Here is a 22,644-nt window from a genome sequence, read left to right on the forward strand (position 1 = left end):
TATAATGTTGAGTTTCATTATTATGTGCAGTATTATTTGTATCTTATGTAATGTAAATAAATATTGGCACACAATTCCACTCCAAATAACAAGTGACAGTACTTTTTCATAATTTATTGGGTGTATTTTCTTTTTTTATTTGATGCCATGTTCAACACTTATGGACACAAAGCTTCACCAGCAGATGTCTAAATTTGCATTTGTCTTATCCGCCAATGTCCAACTATATAAAAACTTTTACAAAATTCAAATTCAAATGAAATAAAACTGAGAAAACTATCACAATGGCATTGTCATTCAAATTAAAGGAATGAAAACTGCCACTGTTAAATGAATGAGACATGATTCTAATAATGCAGTGTAGGTTTACGTTTCTTAGTTTTTAATGACTATTCAAATAAATCAAAGCAGAAATGGCAAATTGAGAGGAAACATATCTAAGTAGTTGTTTCTGGGTGGGGTTCAGCGGTGGGCCTTTTTTAAACCATAGCCCATGAGGCAGGCGAACAACGTCAGCACCATCTTGGGGTTCACCTCCACCAAGTCATCTGGAAGAGCATAAACACGAGCGCCGATCTTGCGAGCCAATGAGATGGCATATCTGGAACCGGACAAGAGAGGTAATTAATGAGATGACGACAGTGATGTAAGTGGAGTTGTGTGAATTTTGACTTGTACTTGGCATTGTTGACTTTGTCTGCATTCTTCAGCACTCCTCTCTCTGGTCTCTTCACCATGTCCCACTTGACTGTACCCGGAGCGATGGCGTCGATCAGGTCGATCACCGGCAGGCTGGTGCTGAGGTCAAGGTCCTGAGGAAACACAGTGGCAGCTATCATTCACCCTCACACAATGGACTTTAACACACACACCTTGAAGCTGCTGATCTGAGTATCTTTGTGTTTTTGACTCAGTGTGGTGTTGACCCAGTTGAGGATGATCTGCTCTCCGACTCTCTCTCCATCACCCAGGTCCGACAACACCAGCATTGTGTATCTGTGATGCAGTAAAAACAATAAAATGTACAGGATAGACTTTTTAAATTATGTTTCTGGTATTCAGGCTTGAGCATTTCAAATGAGGGAAATCCAGATACAGTTCCCCCCAGAGCGTCTTAGGTCAGCTCCGGGGCCTTCTCCCGTCTGGCCGTTGACGGAACACTTCACTGGCGTACGGGAGGCATCCAGACAAGATGCCCGAGCCACTTCACCTGGCTCCTCTTGATGTGAACGAGCAGCGGCTCTACTCTGAGAATGAGTCCAACCAACCTGTGGAGGAAACACTATGGCCTTCTGGCTTAAGTTGCTCTTCACCTCGACAGTATGGTGCAGTGACCACATTGGTGCAGATGCTGCGCTGATCCGTCCATTGACTTCCAACACTCCAACCTTCCCTTACTCTTGAACAAGACCCCTGTACCTGGGTCAGGACCTCATTCCCAACCCAGAGGATGCAATCCATCCTTTTCCAATCGAGAGCCCAAGGTCACAGCCCGATGAGGCCATCAGGACCACATCGTCTGCAATAGCAGAGATGAGATACTAAGGCCCCAGAACTGGACTCCCTCAACATCTTCTGTCCATGTGCCTTATTGAAACACAAACAATTTATATTTGCTAAATTGAGATGAATTATGAGGCTGTACTAAATAAAGATCCGTCCACTATTGGAGAAAACAAACAAAAATAATTAAAGTAAATCAAAAAGTAAAAAGTAAATCATAAAAACGTCCCCCTGAGGAAAAACAAACTTGCAAAGCAACCACTGACAATTCTCAACATCACACACACCTCCTCATGAGCTGCCAAACCAGCGCCAAGGTGTGCATGGGGCTTCCCTCGTTCAAATTCTCCCCACCGATGCCAACGAGGGAGAAGTGAGCCACGTTCCTGCCCAGGCCCACGGCATAGTTGCAGTTCTCCAGCTTCAAAATCAAACAAAACAATGTCTCATTTATTTCACGGATTGCTCCAATTAGACATTGGCAATGTCTTAACCTTCTTCATATTTGCCCCCAGGGCGGGGTAAGGTGGCTGGTTGACTTTCTTCCAGTTGACGGGAACGTTGACTTTCTCATAGAGCTGGAGGATCACCAGGCCGTCGCAAAGGTCGCTGTGCAGAACATGAGATGGACAAATTGTTTTGTTTGTTTCAGACATGTTCATTCATTCATTCATTTTCTACCGCTAATCCTCAGGAGGGTCGCGGGTGTGCTAGAGCCCATCTCAGCTGTCTTCGAACGAGAGGCAGGGTACACCCTGGACTGGTGGCCAGCCATTCACAGGGCACATATAGACAAACAACCATTCCCACCCACATTCATACCTATGGACAATTTCACCAATTGACCAAGCATTTTTTTGGAATGTGCAGAGTATGGAATTGAACTCGGATCTCGGGCCTGCATGCTAACCACTCGTCAGCCGTCCAGCCCGTTGCAGACATGCAGTTAAAATCATGGCAAAACCTCAGAAACACACTCTAACAAACAAAACTCGGTGTGGTCTGCAAATACAAAAAAAAAAAATCCTTCAAGTATATAAAGCACCATGGTCCCTTGTTTATCGCAGCAAGACAGTGATCCAAAACATAATGAATGATTCAAGGACAATGATGTCCGACATGATGATATGTAAAGAACTTGTGTGTATGTGAATTTGGTGGTGTAGTTGCAATTAGAATGATCAGAACAAGTGAAAGGTGAGGACCTGTAATAAAGCTTCACATTGTGAAGCTGATTTGATTCCAGCTGTCGGAGACAGCTGGAATCAAAGGGAGTTTATTCCAGTAGCAACATCAACACTTTTACTTAAAGGGTCCTTGATGATTTATCAGTTTGCTTACATATATTACATTCATTTTCTACCGCTTATCCTCACGAGGGTCGCGGGGGTAATAATAACAACTATTTGTTTAAATTTTTTTTCATAATACAACTTTTAAAGAATAATTTTTTTTTGGTTTAGTACTACATTTATACTTAATGCTACAAAAATATATATATTTACAATAGTTACAATGATATTTTCATCAAATTACCTTTTCTTTCTTTTTTTGTCTTAAAAAATTTACATTATGGTTGCAAAATTACTACTAATGTTTTAATTTCTGCATTTTTTTTCACTTTCAAACGTGCTGCATAGGGCCAAGAAAAAAACACCCATGGGCCAAAAATGGCCCTAGGGCTGCACTTTGAAGACCCCTGAGATAAAGAAAAAAATAAAGAATGAAAGGTGTTGGAAAAAACGGCAACAAGTGGATAGGAGTAAAAAAAAGAAATAAAACCAGCCATGAGCAGAATTAATAATGATTACAAAATGAAAATAAGTTGGTGACGGTGACCTACTGGTACATGTGGTTCACGTATGGATTTACACCCAGAGAGTTGATCCAGTTGCGGAAGGTCTTCTCTTCTCTGCTCTCGGCTGTTAAAACATAAAAACAGGACGTTGCAATGTGTTTGCGCGTGAAGCTGATCCACATGACGCCGACTTACGCTCAAGACGAGCGGCCTCCATGCCGTTGACCTGCGCCCTCTGCAGAGCTGGGTGCATGTTGAACAGGTTGGCCACGAAGGCCAAGTTGAGTTTACTGTTCCCGGACGTGACGTCTTGAGGGCTCACAAACTGCCTGCAGTCCAGACGGGCCGCCTGACGCAGCATCAGCTCGGCCCTTTGGTTCAAGTCTCGTTCCTATGACGTCCCCAAGAACAGATCCCGTAAATTAAGACCATTCCACCGGCAAGATCTGGTGGGGTTCCAAGCACAATCTACGGGTGGCTAACATTTTTCTAGCGAATGCCAAAAAATTGCAGCAGACACTCCTGTCATATAAAGCAATAGGTCCTCCATAGAGAATCTTTGTCTGGTATTTTTGTAGGAGGTCCTAAAAAACAGCCGAGCATGAATGTCATGTAGAAGAGCTATGACTCACGTTTCTGCAGCAAAGTCCTGAAAACAGCAGCATATTGTAATTTAAAAGGCAGCGTATTCATCTAATTTAGAAGTGCGTTTTTGCAGGAGGCCCTTAAACACATCAGAGAACTCCTGTCATGTAGAAGATCTTTGACATGCGTTTTTGCAGTCTTGAAAACAATTTGCATGTACGAATATATACCATACAAAAATATTGCAAAATTTTACATCCATCCCTCCCTCCATTGGGCGAGAGGCGGGGAACATCCTGGACTGGTTGCCATCCATCCATCCATATTCTATGTTGCTTATCCTCACTAGGGTTTTGGGGGTAATGCTGGAGCCTATCCCACGCATGTATGGGGAGAACGTGCAAACTCCACACAAAGATCTGTCCCCACAGAGATCTGATCTGCTGACTGTGTGGCCAACATGCTAACCACTCGTTCACCGTGCGGGCCTAATTTTACATTTAAAATAAAAAATGAGCCAGACATCTCTAACATTGGTTGGATATTGCAAGTTCATTCATTCATTTATTTTCTGTTTATTTTCTGCACTTGGGTCTCAGGTCTTTGGGCGAGAGGTGGGGTACAGCCTGGACTGGTGGCCAGCCAATCACAGGGCACATATAGACAAACAACCATTCACACTCACACTCATACCTATGGACAATTTGGAGTGGCCAATTAACCTAGCATGTTTTTGGAATGTGGGAGGAAACCGGAGTACTTGGAGAAAACCCACACACGCACAGGGAGAACATGTAAACTCCAACCAGAGATGCCCGAGGGTGGAATCGAACTTGGGTCTCCTAGCTGTGTACTCTACCGCTGCTCTACCGTGCAGCCCGACATTGCTGGTCCCGACCCACCAACTGAGAACCACTGTTATAGAGAATCTTTGACTTGTGTTCGTGCATGCTTTGTGACTCACATTCAGTCCGCTCATGTCAATCTTGATGCTCCTGTAGTCGTGCTCTCCATGAGGAGCAATCTGGTCCAGCAGGTAGAAGTATGCCTGAGAATCCTGCATGCGGTGCAGCACAAGCAAGAAGGCTACTTTCCAACAGGGCCAATTGTGAGTGTAAAATTGTGTGTGTTGTAAGAGGAACCTTGATGTCCTCGCTGAAGTTGGTGATGGGTTTTGTGCCGGCGTTGTGCAGGTGATAGTTGACCCAGCGGAGGAGCAATTCCTCAGGAGAGAGCGACATCAGGCGGTCCAGGCTTTCTCCCTCTGTCAGGAGGCAAATCATGCCTACAAACACAGATGCATCACATGCATCAACAGTGACATGGATCCATCACTGGGCCACAAACAAGTGTGTGTGTGCTTGCTGACCTTCGTTCCGGCTGATTTCTATATCAGCAAAGAGGCCAACTTTGATGATCTGCCAGAATAATCCCAGAACCAGATGGGGTTTTCCAACCATCAGATCAAGGGCATCAATGTTCACCACTGTGCAGCCGATGGCTGAGGCAGAGTTCAGTGCCAGGACCAGATTTTCCTAAAAATACAACAAAAACAAAATAAATGTAATGACTGTATCTACAGTAATTGTAGATACTCTCTCTAAAAACATGCATATTAAAATTTCATATTATTAATTAATTGCCCCCCTCCTGATTTCCTATTTGTCACGCTTAAATACTTCAGATCAAACAAATTTAGACATTAGTCAATGCCAACACAACTGAACACAAAATGCAGTTTTATTATGAGAAAAAAAATCCAAACCTACATTGCCCTGTGTGAAAATGTGAGGTGTGATAACCGTGGTTCAATTTGTTTAAGAAATTTGTCAAGCCACACTCAGGCCTGATTACTGACACATTTGGTCACTCAAAACATCACTTGAATAGGACCTGATTAACAAAGATGGAAACAGTGGGGAACCTTCCCAGGCGTGGAAACCAACATTTTCCCAAGAGTGCAGCAAGATGTAACTGCGGGCCTCACTTGCCTAAGTGTTCATGACTCCACCATAAGAAAGACACTGGGCAAAGACGGTCTGCATGGCAGAGTCCCATTAAATCTGGCGTAAAAGTAACGCTGCATTTCAGAAAAAGAACATCATAGCAGCAGTAAAATATGGTGGTGGTCGTGTGATGGTCTGGGGCTGTTTTGCTGCTTCAAGACCTGGAAGACTTGCGGTGATAAATGGAAGCATGGATTCTGCTGAAGGAGAATGTATGGCCATCTGTTGGTGACCTCAAGCTGAAAGCAACTTGGGTTGTGTAGCAGGACAATGATCCAAAACACTCCAGCAAGTCCACCTCTGAATGGCTGAAGAAAAACCAAATGAAGACTTTGGAGTGGCCTAGTCCAAGTCCTGACCTGAATCCTATTGAGATGCTGTGGCATGACCTTAAAAAGGCTTCATGCTGGAAAAGCCTCCAATGTGGCTGAATGACAACAATTCTGCAAAGATGAGTGGGCCACAATTCCTCCACAGCGCTGTAAGAGACTCATTGCAAGTTATCACAAACGCTTGATTGCAGTTGTTGCTGCTAAGGGTGGCCTAACTAGTTATTAGCTTCCCAGTTTTCACACACTTTTTTGCCCTTGATAATAATTTATAATAAATCATCATTTAACAACTGCCTTTTGTGTTTAGTTGTGTTGTCATTGACTAATGTTTGAATTTGTTTGATGACCTGAAACACTGTGTGAAGCAAGCAAAACAAGCAAAAAATAAGAAATCAGGAAGTGGGCAAACAAAATGTGAGAATTTAATGAATAATTGAAGATTGTAAATTGGCTATCAGTATTACTACGACCTACTATAATGTAATTATTTTATTTCATTGACCACACTTCTTTTGCTGTTTTTTATTATTCCACTACTAACTCTTTTATACTTTTTTTTACTTTTATTTATATACTCTTTTATAAATGGAAATAATAACATTTGCATTCTGTTATTTTACCTTACCTTGCTTTGCTTCATTCTACTTTAATTTTACTTCACTTTTTCATTCACCAAAAAATGGGTACAGGTTGACACTGGTGCATATACAAATGTCAGAATTAAACAATAAAGGTTAATATTTTACAGTATTATTTGCAGACGCCAGCTTTACGTCCATCACGGTTACCATAACGGGTATTGACTTATTGTTGACATGCGGTGAATATAAAGTTGACTTTGTGCTCTGGAGAGTTGCACAGGCTGAAAAGAAGATAATGATTGTAAGATTTCATGTGTGGTCTTGTATCGGCTGGCATGTGGCGGCACACACTCACAGTCATTGTGAAGGTGGTGAGCTTCTTGTTGTTGATGACCCTCTCGTCGATGGTGTCTGGCTGAGACAGGTTGATCATTTTGCTGCAAGAGAGCAGGCGAGCACGTCGTACAGGTGCGTGCATTGTGGATGCACCACCCTAAGTCAATGTTTATGTGTGTGTCTCACCAAAGCAGGATGCCGTCACGAACGGAGGTGAAGAGGCTTTCGTCATCAGGGCTCATGGGCAGCAGATGCCGGCAGTCAGAATCTTTCGCCAGCGCTTTGTTGATCCAGTTGACAAACGCCACCTTCTCCTCATCTACACACACACACATCCATTGACATGCAAAATGGTTCTCCATTTAACATCAGTTCATCGTTCATGGAGGTTTTAAACCCAGCAGCAAGAGAACCAGTGTTAATGTACAGAGCCACCCTCTTTTTGCCCTTTTTCATTTTTCAATTACCAAATATGAAAAGTATGTACATAAAATGACTCTTCTGTAGATTCAATTCATATTCATATAAATTTGATTTTAATATTTTTAATAAATACATTTTCAGAAATTAAATTAAAGTTTTGCCGGTCTCCTTTTTCTGTTTTTGACTATTCTACTCCCAAATCTTAAGCATATGCACATAAACTGACACCTTACATATGTGAATGTGAGAATGAAATAAGTAATTAGCTTTATTTTACATAAGTTAACATAATGACTTTGCTACTTTGTGTGTTCGAAAAACAACAAGTCTATTGCACAATACAGCATCAACAACACTAATAAGGAGCAATAAGAAGCATGCAGAAGTAGAGTAAATCCAGATAAAGCTGCTGGATTTTTTTAAACTATTATCAGGAGGTTGCCTACAGCCACAGCTGTTGATGCTGGTGCTTATTGACTCCCTACTTGTGGCTATTTGGAAACTATAGGATACTAATTCAATGGAGGCATTGGAGCATTTCTCGTACCTCCTGTTTTGATCTTGAGCTACCAGAAAAACAACAAGTCATAAAGTGTGATGTTGAGTGTGATTTTGCGTACCTGAGTAGGAATGCTGCGTCCCTACACTGGATATTCCCGACATTCCTCCAAAGGAACGGATGCCATCTCTCCTGGTGATGGACTTCCGGAAAGTCTCGCTGAACTTCTTGCTCTTCAGCTCCTGGTAGATCTATACAAGAGACCGGAGAAGGTGAGCCGGGATGTTCGGACATGAGCAAAGAAGACAGGAGCTCACAGAGACAAACTCCTCAAAGCTGATCTTCTCATCCTTGTTGGTGTCCCCGGCAACAAAGGTCTCGATGATCTCCCGCACTTGGTACCCTGGTAGGGAGAAGCTGGCCTCCCGGAAGAGCTCCTGAAGCTCAAAGTCGCTCACGTAGCCGCTGTTATCGATATCTGGGAGCGATCCAATGAAGGCAGAGCAAAGTAAAGCACACATGAGTCAGGTTTGCTTCACAAATAAAAACCTGGCAGGTCAAATATGAAGCAGATTGGTCAATATTTACCAATCAATATTATATGCTTGATTATCGGATAATTAGAATTAGAAACCTATTTTATTGCTAGCAACCCCCAGCAAACTCATACTCAATGGAACTTCTATATTTGACAATTTCATTATTTTGTATAATTTATTAATTAATTTGTTTATCCTCACTAGGGTAGAGGGTATGCTGGAGCCTATCCCAGCTGTCTTCAGCCTAGAGACGGGGTACACCCTGGAAGATCGCCAGCCAATGGCAGGGCAGAAGGTGACAATTTCACATTGGAATAGATTATGTATATTGCCAATACTCCCTATAAAAACACAATGTTTCAAAATAGACATAATTCATTTATTTTTTCAACTTGTCAAAAAAATTATACGTATATCATAATAACACAATATTACATATTTTTAAATAATATAATTAATTAATAATATAATTAAAAAATATTAGTATTAATTTAATAGACTGTTTTAGTGAACTTTGACCCTCATATATAATAAAAAAAAATTTACATTTTTTACATGTTGCTTCCTGAAAAAGATATGAAATAAATAACATGAAATAAAATTTCAAGATTTAATAACAAGTACTCCAGGTTTTCCGCCTCTCCTCGTCCATTATAAGTGCAGTTACAACCATTATGGTACAGTATTCTGCATATTTGTAAGCCTAAGTGTCATGCAGCGCTACATGATGGCCGCTTTGAGCATCCAGTAAGCCCCCTAATATCACTTCTATTGATGATTAACTGATCCATCTGGAAGGAAAGTACAAGTGTCAACACAAGCCAAGCAATAAAAAAAATACATTTTACAAGTGGTTGTAAAACTCCGGATTGAGCTAGAGGAACTGACCGATTTTGTTGAACGCCTCTCGGAGCTCCTCCAGGTCCTCTCTGGAAATGTGGGTGACGCGTTTGTCCATGGCGGCCTGAAACACACAAATACACGCCATATGAATGAATAAGGAGGACGCTGCAAAGATACACTAGCAGGATGGAGCCACAGAAGCTGGCCAGTCCAGCTTGTTTTGTTAGAATCCCTCCAGAGTGTCACCGCCGCAGCCTCAGCGCACCTGCGGGAATGGACCTTCCACCTCTTGCACCAGGATTCTCGCTTGGACAAAAAGTCTAAAGTGTGACCTCAGCTACACCAGTCACCTTGTGCCAAATAGCCCTATAATCAACAGGGTTCTTGATTTGACGTCATGCTATGACCTCTGGACTTTGTTGATCTGACGTTGGACCTCAGTTACTTCCATCCCTGTGGATCAGTATTCTTGCTGTGATACGGGTCAATCATTGGCTACATTTTAAAGAGGATTGGTCAAAACCTCTTTCCTGGGGCAATCAGTATTAAAATAATAGGGTTCTTGCTTTCATCCAGAGGAAAAATATGATGTAGGGTTCCCGGACAATCCATACAAATGCACCTGCTGGCCTAAAATCAACAATATTCTTGCTTTTACACTAAGGAAAAAGTTTTATTTTGCTTGTTTTGCTATGATTCTACAAGCCTGAAAAAAGACGAAATTTACCTTCTGGTCTGACCTTTTACCTCAGCTATCTCTACCTCTGAAATGAAGAGAGTGGGTAGAAATGTACTCCTAGGTGTCGGAGGCACTTAGCTATGACAGTGACACTTGTTTTGTTTGACATGATGCGATAACCCCTGACAAAAACAATCCACAAATTGCCTCTTTGATGTTTCTTACGATGCAAAGAAGTTACAAATATGTCAAAAAATAACTGCATCTCAGCTTCAGAATAGAGGTGAAAAAGCCTATCGCAGTCGGCCCTCGTTTATAGTGGTGAATTGGCTGCAGACCCGACTGTGTGAAATGAATTTCTGCAATATAAGATTGAATGATGAGGAATATTTTCATAGTTAGATCATAGAAAACCTGTTTATGACTTTCTACATACAGTTATAACATTAATAGAGACCCGTAGACATGAAATAACACCCCTATAGTCACCTTTACACTCCTATTCATTGCTCACACCGCATTGCAACTCTTGACTTGAGACAGCCAAGCGAGTTTTATTTCTGCAATTTATTTCTTCTAAATTTAAGAATCCAAAACTTACCACTTCAACACAAAATGGGAGAGCTTTCTTTTCACTCTAGCATGCAGGATAGCATGCCATGGCTGACGTCAGGACTTCTTGCAGTGCTAAGATAATGTAATGTAAGATAATGTCTCAATGTTTTGTGTTATTACTGCAACCTAGTAACCAGAATACTACATCACATTGACTACTAATAGACCATAGTTTACCACCAGTCAGACATCATTTATTCATTCAGTAATTTCTGAAAGGAAGAGATGATTGAACCACAATATTGCGAAAGGATGACTCTTAGTATTTAGTACTTCGGTTTTTGCTCTTTGTTCCCCCATTTTTGCTGCTGCAATATGACTTTTAATAATGTACCTATTTTGACTTTAGTATTTGAACTCTATGCTACTAAAGTGACATTATTTTTACTCAGATGACAAGTTTATTCTTGTTCTCTCTAAACATTTAGACTTTATTGTCGTAAAATTAGAGCTGCTTTTCCATTCCTGCAATTTTTTTTAATGTTTTCCATTTCTGCAGTTTTTCTTCTTGTAAGTTTTCTTCTAGTAATTATAACTACTTTATTCCCACAACATTTTGACTTTATTTTCCTAGCATTCACACACTTTTGCAGCAGGCATAATTTTCCAAAAATGCTTTTTATTTTATCTGTTGTTTTGTTTGTTTTTTTACTTTGATATTTCAACTTTATGCTACTAAAATGACTTTTATTGATTTTCACCTGGTCTGCCAGAGAATAAGAAGACGTAGCAGGAGGGACCAGTATTTTCAACTTTGTCTCTCTATTTATCAAGTATTCCGAACCCGAGAGATTCTGTTTTAAAAAAAAAAAGCGACAAGCCACAAAATCATTTAGGAGGCTAACATGCACGCAGGTATGGCTCAGTGGCATTAAAAAAACACACACAAAAAGAAACAACATATGAAATGGATTGGATTTCTAATACAGGGCTGTCAAATGATAACATTTGAAAATTAGATTAATCAGAGTTTTGAAATTAATTCAACATGATTAATCACCATTAGCAATAATCTGAATATGTCCATTTTGACAGTATTTAATGAGAGTAAGATAAATGACAGGACAGGAAGCTAAAAGATACCACATAAGTCTAAAGTATAACCAGAGAAAATAAGACATATTAGACATAAATAAGACAACATACGCACACATTAGCAAGTCCTTGCTATTTTTTTTCTGGACAGCGTACCTCCTGCGGCTGTTGTATTCTCAAAGTATTGTAATGGCGGCTTTAAATGGCTTTACACTCGCATTACCCAATATAGTTGAAGAGTAATCAAGCCATTTAAGACTTCAATACACTAATTCAAGCAGTATCATAGTAAATGTGTTCCCTAGGGAACCTTAGTGACCTGACGAGTGCCTGTCTCACCAAACATTTACTGACACCCAGTGGCCAGTGGATAATGTTGTAATGCATTCACAATTGGAATGCGTAGTTCATGTAGCCATGTAGAGTGATCATCTAGCCATCCAACATGCAAACTCCACACAGAGATGATCAGGCCGAGAATTGAACCCAGGTCTTCCTGATCTCCTGACTGTGTGGCCTACATGGCAACCACTCATGATCATCCATATCATGCAGATTTAACAGGAAAGACCTTGTTTGACTTCAAAGAGCCAACTTCAAGAGGCGGATTGTTCGTGAATGACTCATCACAAGTGCATTTGAGGTTCCTTTGGACATTTTGCCTAAAACCTGATTTTGGCTAACATTTCCTCAGGACTTTTTAGAATATTCTGAGGGCCAATAAAAAAATGAGGTGCGGGCTGAAAATGGCCCCCATGCTGCACTTTGGACACCAAGTGTTTGGAGGACGATTAGTTAGCAAGCACCTCATCTGATCTTTGACTTCAGCTATCGGGACAAATAAGCGTTGAAATGAAAAGGTTTCCTGCATGAACCCTTTTTCATCGAGGGGCCGTCACCTATAAAAACACACCTTTAACTCCTCATACGTGAATATGATTTTTTTTTTCGTTTTTGTTCCAGGAGAAAAGAAAAGCATTTACCTTCATTGGAAGCGAAGTGAGGTCAGGTTTTAGAAAATCCCCTGCCCACCGATTCCCAGTGTGTCCTCCGCAGCCCGATCAGTCTTCAGCCTGCTGAGACAGGAACCTGGAACCCAGAGAGGAGCTTATCTCTCTCCGAGGAGGAGTTCACAAATCTGCAGACCTTTGGTCTTTTTGGACCCTGGGAAGGGCGTCGACTGCGCAGTTAACTTTTAACACCTCACAACCACCTGTGCGGCGATGCTATCATCTACTGACAGGTGAATACATCGGATCGTATGATGTGTCATAAACCTGCAGGAAAAACGTGAGGATGAGCAAACGTGTCGAAACTATGCAAGGGTGATTTTGCTCTTCTTCACAATTGTGGTGATTAAACACATTAAAATAATCCAATGTCGGTCACGATTAGCCACTCGGTGAAATGTTGATAACAACACATAAAAACAGAGACCAATACAATAATCAGAACATAGAAAACCTTTTTACAGCCTTCAAAAAATATGTTTTTTAAATATTAGAGCCCTGGAGACATGAACTAACACCCCTATAGTCAACTTTATATTTGTATTAACCAATATACAGACTCACACATGTTAACATTGTGTTTGTGTGCATTGCTGTAAATGTTCCTGGGCTAGGGGAGCTCAGGCGGCGGGCAGGATGTGAAACCTTGAGCTCAGAGTGGAGTTGTAGGTTGGCGATTAATGTACCTGTTGTGAGATCATTCAAACCTGCATAAAAGCCTGGTTTTCCGCCAATCAAGTCTGGTGCTTGTGTGTCTCATCCAACGTTGAAGTAACATTACCGACACCTAGTGACCAGTGTACAATACTGCATAAGTCTTTGAATGTGTCTTCTGGAATGCCCTATACTTGTATTTTGGTTCATTTAACCATTTTCATGCTTGAAAATGCTTAATTAACTATATATATTGATTTTTCTTATTTTTGCTTAATAACATTAATTGTTTCACACTAAGCATTACACCTGATGCTTACTCCATTAAGCAGCTTATACACAATCTATATGGCAAAGTCCACAATCCAGTCCCCTGAATTTACACACACATACATTCCATACCTCCATTTTTCCTCCAAGCCTTCCGTGTTTCCCGTTGAGCTCCTCTCTCCTTTGTGGGACACACGATCAGCTCTTTTTGTTGTAAGAGTTGCTCTCCGGTTACCAGGCGTCCGGCAATAATGGCTGATCCTGGGACAGCTCTCCACCAGCCAGCTCGTGGCGGCACAGGCCACAGGTTCTGAACCCAGATCAGTTTGTGTGGAAGTAAAACAGCAGCAGCGGGCCAAAGACGTTGGTATGAGCCTGCTTGCATTATTCACAACCGGCACTCTGGAGCACATGCGCATGTAGACAAAATCACAAATATAGAGAAAATATATAGAATGTAATATATAAAATATAGAATGCTTGACATTTTTAATGTGATTATGAAGTGCACTTACTAGTCGCACAACTAGGCAGACCTGCAAATAAAGAGGTTTTTAATTATTTGGTTATTTTATTCACCTTGTTTTATTCATTTGTTTTGATTCATGCAGTAGTCATTGAAGATTTGTAATGAATGAATGAATGTGATGTGAAATAGGCAGCTGTAATGCGCACTTCTGACCACTGAGAGGCACTGTTGGCTTGACGTGACACCTGCTACGCACTTGGCATTTTTTATTCATAGTAGCATTTTTCATTCCCAGTTGCGTGTCTATGTGACCTATGACTAAAGTATCAGGTTTAGCTCATAAATCAATATCGTTGACATTTTGGTTGAACAAAGCTAACTAATCACGCAATGGAACCAGCTTACCTTGCGGTCAGGCACGCCACGCCCCCAGCCGTGGAGGCTGGCGACCTAAACGACCTCTAATGCGAAAAAGGATAGTTACTCACATTTAATACATACATTTTTACACTTAGAAATGAAAAATGTTGCGTGTACGTTCAAGTCTTGCCAGTTGTTCCAGTCGGGACGCCATCTTTGACGTCTAGTTTGAAAAGCGTGGAGGGGGCGTGTCTTGCGTCATAGGTCACATGACCCGGAAAATGTGGTCTTTAATTCCTGTGCTGGATTGCTCCCAGCTGTTGAGACGCTGCCCTTCGCGGTGCAAACTCTCCACGTTCCCCGTCTACACCCCCGAGCCACGGGCGGACACCCTCCAGTGCACCATGTCGGGTAAGTGCAGACCAGAGTCGAGTTCCAACAAAGATTCACAAGTTTCATCCGGTTCGGTTCTAGCTAGCTGTCGCCGTTCTGTTCTAGCATTTGAAGTCATTATTTTAAAATGCTCCACCAGCAGTATAGGGGCCGTGTAACGTGTACATGAAAATAACTCATTTATGATGGCTATTCAACCAGGAAAAGTGCTGCACGTCGTACGCATGGCTACTTTGATTAGGTGCAGCAGCAGCGGTTTGGACCATAGTGAAGTTGTCCGCCGTGAAACCCACTACTTCCTGGGAGGATTTTCAAAGTTAAAGTGTAAGCCTGGCAACTGGTGTTGAGCCGCAAAAACGCTTCACAGTAAAATAACCGAACTCTCTGCCACTTGCACACAAAATTCAAAACTTTCAGAACACCCCAAACCAAAATGGCTTCCGCAACCTCTGGCATGGTCTAGTCCAGGGATGTTGCTCATCACAATGCCAGAGGACTAGGCTCCAGGACTAGGTTTTTAACTTTTGATCAGCTGAACAACCTATTTCACTTTAAAGGGCTTGCTTGCCATAAATTTCTTGCCACGTTTTTTTTGTGTAACTCCCATTTCTTTATATACTTGGTAGCTCTACTTAGAAAGGTCTTAAGATCCAACAGTACAAAATGTAAATGCTTTTAACTAGTCTTAAAATTCTGATCAGGAGTGTATCATATAGAGTAAAGATGCCAATTTGGGAACCAAGTACTACGGCTCATCAATGTGGAAGTGTTAATGGTTACAAAAGTGGAAATGGCTCACGTTGCATCAACACCGCTGCAGCATTTCTCCATCGCACCTTACTCTCGCTAGATTAAAAATGAGAAAAATTCTGAAATGAGTAAGAAATATGTTCTAAATGAATTAGGGCTTTCAAAAATAACTAACGGTGGTGACTCATTTATTTTATTAATTATGTTTAGTTTTTTTTAGTGTAATTAACACATGCACGCCTCTCTGCCATGATGGCAGACAGCAGCACAGTGACACCGTCACAGTCTGAAGCTCTATTATAACTTCATTCTGACCTGAACACATCAACGGCAGTAGTACACGTCCAACACCACATGCTGTATGTATCTCCAACTCAAACACAACCTGGCAACCATACAGTGTGAAGGGAAGCGGGTTAGAGCTACATGGTACAGGTGATCGGTGTTGTACAGCAGCTAAGAATCACATGCTTTTTCACGAAATAAGACGATTCTGATCGGTGGCCAATCGATCGGCGCATCCCTACTTGGAATTCTTGATTCCCTTCAATGCCCTACATTGAGGTGCCCACACATCTCTCGTACCTTCATTCTGGCAACCACACTTCCTTATTGTCATTACAAGAACGTGGGATGCATTCAGGGACACTCCGAACACCACAAAAACAAGTTGTTTTGTGTAAATAAACATGAAGATAAAAACACAAAGTGGATATTATCATCACTCCGTAACATTTAATTGGGATGTACAAATTGCTATATTGTAAGTATGATGGAAAATGCAACCCCTCATTGCCAATAATAATACGGTTTAAAATGTGACTCATCTTCTGCTACTATTAAAGAGACTAATGTACAAATAGTTTGACATATTCAGTTAATTTACAGCTCTTCATATATACAAATTTTCATTTATCTTTTTATTTGTTAAATACAGTAAAAATGGGTATCATTCAGTCATGGTTGATTAATCATGATTTAAATTTAAAAACTGATGAAAATTTGTAATCATTTGTTAGCCCAAAAACTATGAAATACTTTAAGGAAGCTGGAGTAGTGGCTACACTGAGGCAATGGAGTTCCTTTACTCTCCAACCTAATGGTCGTAAAGAGGTCACAACCTTATGACTGGCAGTAAACATTAAACGTGTCTATTTTGGAATATTCTATAACAAGAAGCTCTTCCAAATATGATCATATTAGTAATTATTAATAATAATAATAATAGTTCCCCCCCATCAGACGAAGCCTTTGTGACGTTGGCCACTAACGATAACTACGCCAGAGGAGCCATGGTTCTCGGCCAGTCGTTACGAGAACACCACACCACCAAGAAGCTGGTTGTCCTCATCGGACCACATGTGGCAGAACCTTGCAGGTAATTCCATCACTTCAGATGTTGAAGTGAATTAGCCAATACTGACCACATAGATTTAGTGTAAATGGTTGCACCCCTGCCATTGGCTATAATGATATGAAAAAGGGAAGAAAAAGGGACTTACTTTTTGAAGAGAAGATTCATTTTCTACCGCTTATCCCCACGAGGGTCGCGGGGGTGCTGGAGCCTATCCCAGCTGTCTTCGGACGAGAGGCAGGGTACACCCTGGACTGGTGGCCAGCCAATCACAGGACACATATAGACAAACAACGATTCTTACTCACATTCATACCTATGGACAATTTGGAGTCTCACCTAGATGTATGTATCACTGCTTTAACTTGGAGGATGAGACACCTTCTTTAAGGAGACTTTAGATGTGGGTTTACATACTTTGATGGCAAGACTACCAAGTATTGTGCAAAAAAGTAAAGCGTTTTAACGCGTTACCCCGGCGAGATATTTTTTGTGGCGTGTAGCTCACCGGCTGAATGAAAAAGTGTGTGCAAACCTGCTGTAGACCATGATGCTTGACTGTAGTGGTGGCAGCTATTCAGCCAATAATGTCTGTGTATGGTTTTCAGTGGAAAGCAAATGTATACCGCTGTTGAACAAGCTGCATACAGACTATTCTAGAGGGTATTCAAGTTTACCTTCTGTCGTATTGTCCCTTGTGGAGGTCTGCACTAATTTCCCCGTTTCTCTGTAGAGAAGTGTTGCGTTCCATCTTTGATGAGGTGCGCCTGGTGGACGTCTTAGACTCTGGTGATACGGCCCACCTGGCCCTGATGAAGAGACCCGACTTGGGAGTCACTCTGACCAAACTGCACTGCTGGACACTCGCACAATACACAAAGTGTGTGTTCATGGATGCCGACACACTGGTGAGACTGGTTAAAGTATTGCATTATGTGATGTAATCAAATGTATTGTACATATACACAAACATATTTCTATACTTAGAAATATCCAGTCCACCTTATTTATTTAGCACATATTATAAAGACTGTTTTCAAAGTGCTGCACAAACTAGTAAAAACAATAAGTAAAAATACAAAATTAATGCAATCTTAATTTGAGTGAGGTCCGAGATGTATTGAGGGGCCAGTCCATTCAATGCCTTGAACAAAACCAATTTGCATGACTTGTTCAAAAGTCGCAATGATAAAAATGATTTTAGATAAGACGAAGATGATGAAAACAGGACTTTACAACAACGTTGATTTCAGTTTAAGATCACTATCTGTACTGACGCCAAGGCTGGTGGCCATTGGATGGTTTTTGAGGGGTCCGAGGTCCAAATTGGTACCACTCTGATTAAGGAGGATAACTTCTGTATTCCCCTCATTAAGCTTTAAAAGATTTTCAGCCAACCAGACCTTGCGTCACTTAAGCACTGAAGAAGGGCTGTCAGGGTGGTGCATGGTCATTTTTTTACAAGTGGGAAATATATTTGGCAGTCATCCCTATAAAGATGCCATGCTTTCTAAATATTGCACTAAGTGGGCAAATAGGATGGGCCCAAGAATTGATCTCTGATGGACACACCATCAAGGGGACTGGTGGATGAGGTCCCACAGCAAGGTATATCTCACCGACAGGACGAGATGAAAAAAAGTGTGATCCACTGTGTGGAAATCAGCAGTCAGGCCTAAAAGAACTAAAATGGTTGAAGCGCCAGAATCATTAAGAGTCATTAATAACCCTTTAAGTGCAGACTGTTATGGAAGGCTCTGTAACCGGACTGGAAGGTGGTTTTTTGATATAGTTTATTGATGCACTGAAAATTCTAATCTAATAAAATCTATTTTTTTGCTCGATGAAATATATAGCTTTAAAAAAACCAAAAGATTTACAGTATTGCTCCACTTTTTAAAATGTTTATTTTGGTCCAAATGTAGGCACTCGCCAACATTGACGAGCTCTTTGAGCGAGAGGAGCTATCAGCCGCGCCCGATCCCGGTTGGCCGGACTGTTTCAACTCGGGGGTGTTTGTCTTCCGGCCGTCCAAGGAGACACACGAGAAGCTGCTGGCGTTCTGCGATGAGAACGGCAGCTTTGACGGTGAGATTCCTCTAAATCGGTACAACAAAACGGGTAAAGTTAATCTTATGTTTTGTATGGAGGTAGTCTGTATTGTGACAGACTCCATCCTTGACCCTGCTGGGGGGGGCTCTGACCCTTGGCCCTCTTGAGCCATGTGAAGGTCACACCTGTAAAGTGTGGTGCCCCTTCACAAACATTGTTAATCATAGCAACAATAAATGACTGACCACAACCTCCCCATTCCTGACTCTCTTTTAAAAAAAGAAAAGAGTGATTTTAGAGTAATGTTTTTGTACTTCTTTGCTGTCAATATGGTATAACGTATAGATTCTTTACCTGCTTGTATTGACTAAAAAGGGCCTTTTCTCATATCAGGCCTCAGTTGTTTGAACTGATCTAAAACGTTGGTGTACACAGGTGGAGATCAGGGGGTGCTCAACAGTTTCTTCAGTACGTGGGCCACAGCTGACATTTCCAAGCACCTCCCCTTTATCTACAATGTCAGCAGCAGCGCCGTCTACTCCTACCTGCCTGCTGTTAAACAGTCAGTACACACACACACGTGCAGTGATTATGTAGTAGAGTGGGTCATTAAGCGTGTTTGCTTGTCAGGCCCTATCTAAGGTCAGCTCAAAGGTGGTCTATGTGTGTCACAATGTTGGCTGCCCTTGATGTGACCTTCCTTTTTTACAACCTCCACACAGCTTTGGTCGTGACACCAAGGTGGTCCACTTCCTGGGCAAGACCAAGCCTTGGAACTACACGTACGACGCCCAGAGCGGCGAGGTGACGGACCGCTCCGAGGCTCCGGACTCGAGCTGCCTGCAGCCGAACTTCCTGCAGGCGTGGTGGCAGCTGTACGGTGCCGCGGTGATGCCGTTGCTGCAGCAGGCCTACGGGGACGCGCCGTTTGACAGCGGCTTTGTGGAGGCCGGAGAGGATGTGAGTGCAGTTTATTGTTCTGGCAGTCGCTTCCTGCTCCTGCCAAGTCTCCCTGTCCTTTATCTGCTGTGAGACAGACATGCCTCAAAATGTTCCGAACAGTAGACCTGACATTTATCCACCTGTGACTTTTACACAGAACCCGGCAGGTGGGATATTGCATATATTTTCATCAGATTATACTACATCCTGTCAGATAATTATACAGTATGTGTGATCGTTTATAACACATGGCTGAAGCGATTTAAACAGGTGCCATCCCAGCTACATTCTAGCTTTCAAACGACCTCCAGAGCCAATTCTGGGGTTTTTCTTTAAATGGTTCATAAAATGGGAGGCGTACAGGTGCCATGTTTATTCACACGTGTATACAGTACTAACTCAAATAATGCCCAATGTCCTTAAAAATATTACTGTATTGATGTTGGTACTGTCGTCTCTTGTTTATTGTTCTTCACTCAAAGTTGGATTCAATGTTAATAAATGCAATATTTTTGCAGTTCAGGTCATGGAAAACCAGTAGGACTTTCTAAATGGGCTTTTTACTATTGAAGCCCTCTAGACATGAAATAACACCCCTATAGTCACCAACACTCATGGGCCGGTACATGATGCTAGCGAGCCTCCAACTTGGAGCCGCCAAAAAGGAACCCCTTCCACACTAAATGGGAGGAGAGCTTTTTTCCATTGTATCAATCATATTGGACATGACATGTCAGACTATCTTTTAAGGTAATGTAATGTCTCATCAACGTAACATTACTGATCCCTATGACAAGAATACAGCATGGCTTGTCTAATATTTTTTGACTAATAGGTCATAGTCAACCATGAAGCAGTGATTTGTTTTTGATTTGTTTTTAAAGCGTTAGAGCGATGTTTGAACCACAATGTAGCGATGGACGACTGTTCACTTACTATAAGACCAGCATGCCTGGTGGAATACACGGTGGACATGCAATGTAAGGGGTTAGGTGATTAGGAACAGATACTCCAACCACAATGCTAAACCTGATGGGTGTCAATCACGAGTGAGTCATCTCGGCAGTGCTGGTAACGCTCACTGTTTCGAAACGTTGCCCATAAAGGACTTGCATCACAGTGTCTTATCTGTTGCAAAATGTGCAGTACGTCGCACTTTGACTCTTGTTATGAAATGCCTGGGTGTGCAGGAAGTGGTCCTAAGGGAATGTGTCCGCGGTCTGCATACCCGGAGGAACAAATCCTTATAAAGTAGTAAAAAAAAAATCCTTGTCATGCAGGACAAGCTCGGGGAGGACAAAGGAGAGCAGCCGTCCGCCACCGCCTCTTCAGCAGCTGGCGCCTCCGACATGCCTGTTCCCCGCCAGATCTCCTCTGAGGAGAGGAAGCAGCGCTGGGAAGCGGGCGAGATCGACTACATGGGTGACGACTCCTTCGTCAACATCGAGCGCAAACTGGACGCCTTCCTCAAGTAGCGGCAGGGCAGGGCCTGAATGGACAGAGAGGCCTTTTCAGGGATGGACCCCCAACCCCCTGTGGCTAATCACTGAAGATTAATTAGAAGGTTGGCCTTCCCGGTGTCTTTGAGCCTCACTAATTGCACCTTGTATGTGTGTGTGTGTGTGTGTGTGAGAGAGAGAGAGAGCGAGAGAGCGCATGTATGTGTCTTAGGCAAAATAAACACTGTTAACTGAAATGACTTAGCATTAGCATCTTGGCATAAGCACTGTATACAGTAGGAAGGTTGATAAAGGCCACTCATACTGAACGGGCTTGCAGAAGAGGAGGGTAGCGGGGGTCATGTATGCTGGGTTTGTTCTTGGCGCGGTGTGCTGTGCTAGTTTTTTTCTGGTTGCCTGGCAACTGCTCAGAAGGGGGTTCAGGACAGTAATGGGCAGGGGAGGTTTGGAAAGTTACGAATGGCATGCATCCTTGTGTGTTTTGGGTTCCTAAGTCTTCCGAAAAGGTTATCCGGCACACCTGCACGCCAAACGGTGGCACAACTGTTTCCTCTTTGTTTTTACGTGTTAATGTGCCCCCTTTCGTTTGCGCTTTTGACGTCCTGTTCCATCTCGTGTGTCTTATGGGCGTTGTTTTGCGTTAAACACGGCAGCACAGTCCCACCCCCACTCATCCTCCGATGCATGAACGCTCTCCCCTCTGGCGTCCGCTTTTGTGTCACGTCCCGTGTAGCACTTCCTGTCCCAACCAGCTGCCTTATATTGCCGTATTTACTGTTTACAACACCTCACTCTACATAACCGCCACTTGATGCACTCCACGCTCGCGAGGTCCAAGGGAAAGTCTTCAACTTTCTGATCTTGTCTGTGTGCTTAAAACCTCCCTAAAAAAGAAAGTGTACAAGTGGATCATTGTATGGCAAATCCTTGTAGCGGGTAATAAAGAACCACGAACAAAACAAATGTTTTGTTTTTAATATGTTGGCTTGAGGTTTGAACGCCTCACCTTTCACATCTCCAAACACGCTGGTCATCGACAACTGCACCACAGGGGTTCTGGGCTAGTTTTCACTGGACCTTGTGGCAGAAGCTCGCAGGCAATTCTGTCACATTACATGTCTCAGTAAACTAAATTTCCCCAGAGCTGGCAGCACGT

The 22,644-nt window shown here is 42.2% G+C and overlaps 2 protein-coding genes across 2 annotated transcripts; one reads left to right on the forward strand and one right to left on the reverse strand.

The window, feature by feature from the left end:
- Window positions 1-107: 107 nt before the first annotated feature.
- Window positions 108-14,975, reverse strand: pls1 (plastin 1 (I isoform)). The gene is made up of 19 exons (XM_078796328.1): window positions 14,583-14,975; window positions 14,224-14,244; window positions 13,841-14,110; window positions 12,758-13,571; window positions 9,491-9,566; window positions 8,381-8,541; window positions 8,185-8,314; window positions 7,328-7,460; window positions 7,161-7,242; window positions 5,256-5,421; window positions 5,029-5,171; window positions 4,851-4,943; window positions 3,497-3,692; window positions 3,347-3,425; window positions 1,998-2,112; window positions 1,791-1,924; window positions 873-996; window positions 679-812; window positions 108-601 (listed from the first exon to the last, which is right to left on the reverse strand). The coding sequence occupies exons 4-19, from the start codon at window positions 12,761-12,763 to the stop codon at window positions 463-465; spliced, it is 1,911 nt and encodes a 636-aa protein (XP_078652454.1). The 5' UTR covers window positions 12,764-13,571; window positions 13,841-14,110; window positions 14,224-14,244; window positions 14,583-14,975; the 3' UTR covers window positions 108-462.
- On the forward strand, window positions 14,787-22,451 carry LOC131140463 (glycogenin-1-like). The gene is made up of 7 exons (XM_058090922.2): window positions 14,787-14,948; window positions 16,923-17,058; window positions 17,768-17,942; window positions 18,960-19,122; window positions 19,522-19,648; window positions 19,809-20,046; window positions 21,309-22,451. The coding sequence occupies exons 1-7, from the start codon at window positions 14,807-14,809 to the stop codon at window positions 21,501-21,503; spliced, it is 1,176 nt and encodes a 391-aa protein (XP_057946905.2). The 5' UTR covers window positions 14,787-14,806; the 3' UTR covers window positions 21,504-22,451.
- The last annotated feature ends 193 nt before the right edge of the window (window positions 22,452-22,644 follow it).

Source organism: Doryrhamphus excisus, linkage group LG14 (assembly GCF_037039965.1).
Source record: "Doryrhamphus excisus strain RoL-2023G ecotype Guam linkage group LG14, RoL_Dexc_Guam_v1.1, whole genome shotgun sequence".
Lineage (NCBI taxonomy): Eukaryota > Metazoa > Chordata > Actinopteri > Syngnathiformes > Syngnathidae > Doryrhamphus > Doryrhamphus excisus.

Excerpts from the sequence above, each read along its gene's own strand:
- LOC131140463 (XM_058090922.2), top strand. The coding sequence starts at position 14,807 with ATGACCCGGAAAATGTGGTCTTTAATTCCTGTGCTGGATTGCTCCCAG. Across the intron at positions 17,059-17,767 it reads CATGTGGCAGAACCTTGCAG|AGAAGTGTTGCGTTCCATCT; the intron begins GTAATTCCATCA and ends GTTTCTCTGTAG. Across the intron at positions 19,649-19,808 it reads TACCTGCCTGCTGTTAAACA|CTTTGGTCGTGACACCAAGG; the intron begins GTCAGTACACAC and ends ACCTCCACACAG.
- pls1 (XM_078796328.1), bottom strand. Across the intron at positions 8,315-8,380 it reads GCTTTGAGGAGTTTGTCTCT|ATCTACCAGGAGCTGAAGAG; the intron begins GTGAGCTCCTGT and ends TCTCTTGTATAG. Across the intron at positions 5,422-7,160 it reads TCACCACCTTCACAATGACT|GAAAATCTGGTCCTGGCACT; the intron begins GTGAGTGTGTGC and ends TTGTATTTTTAG.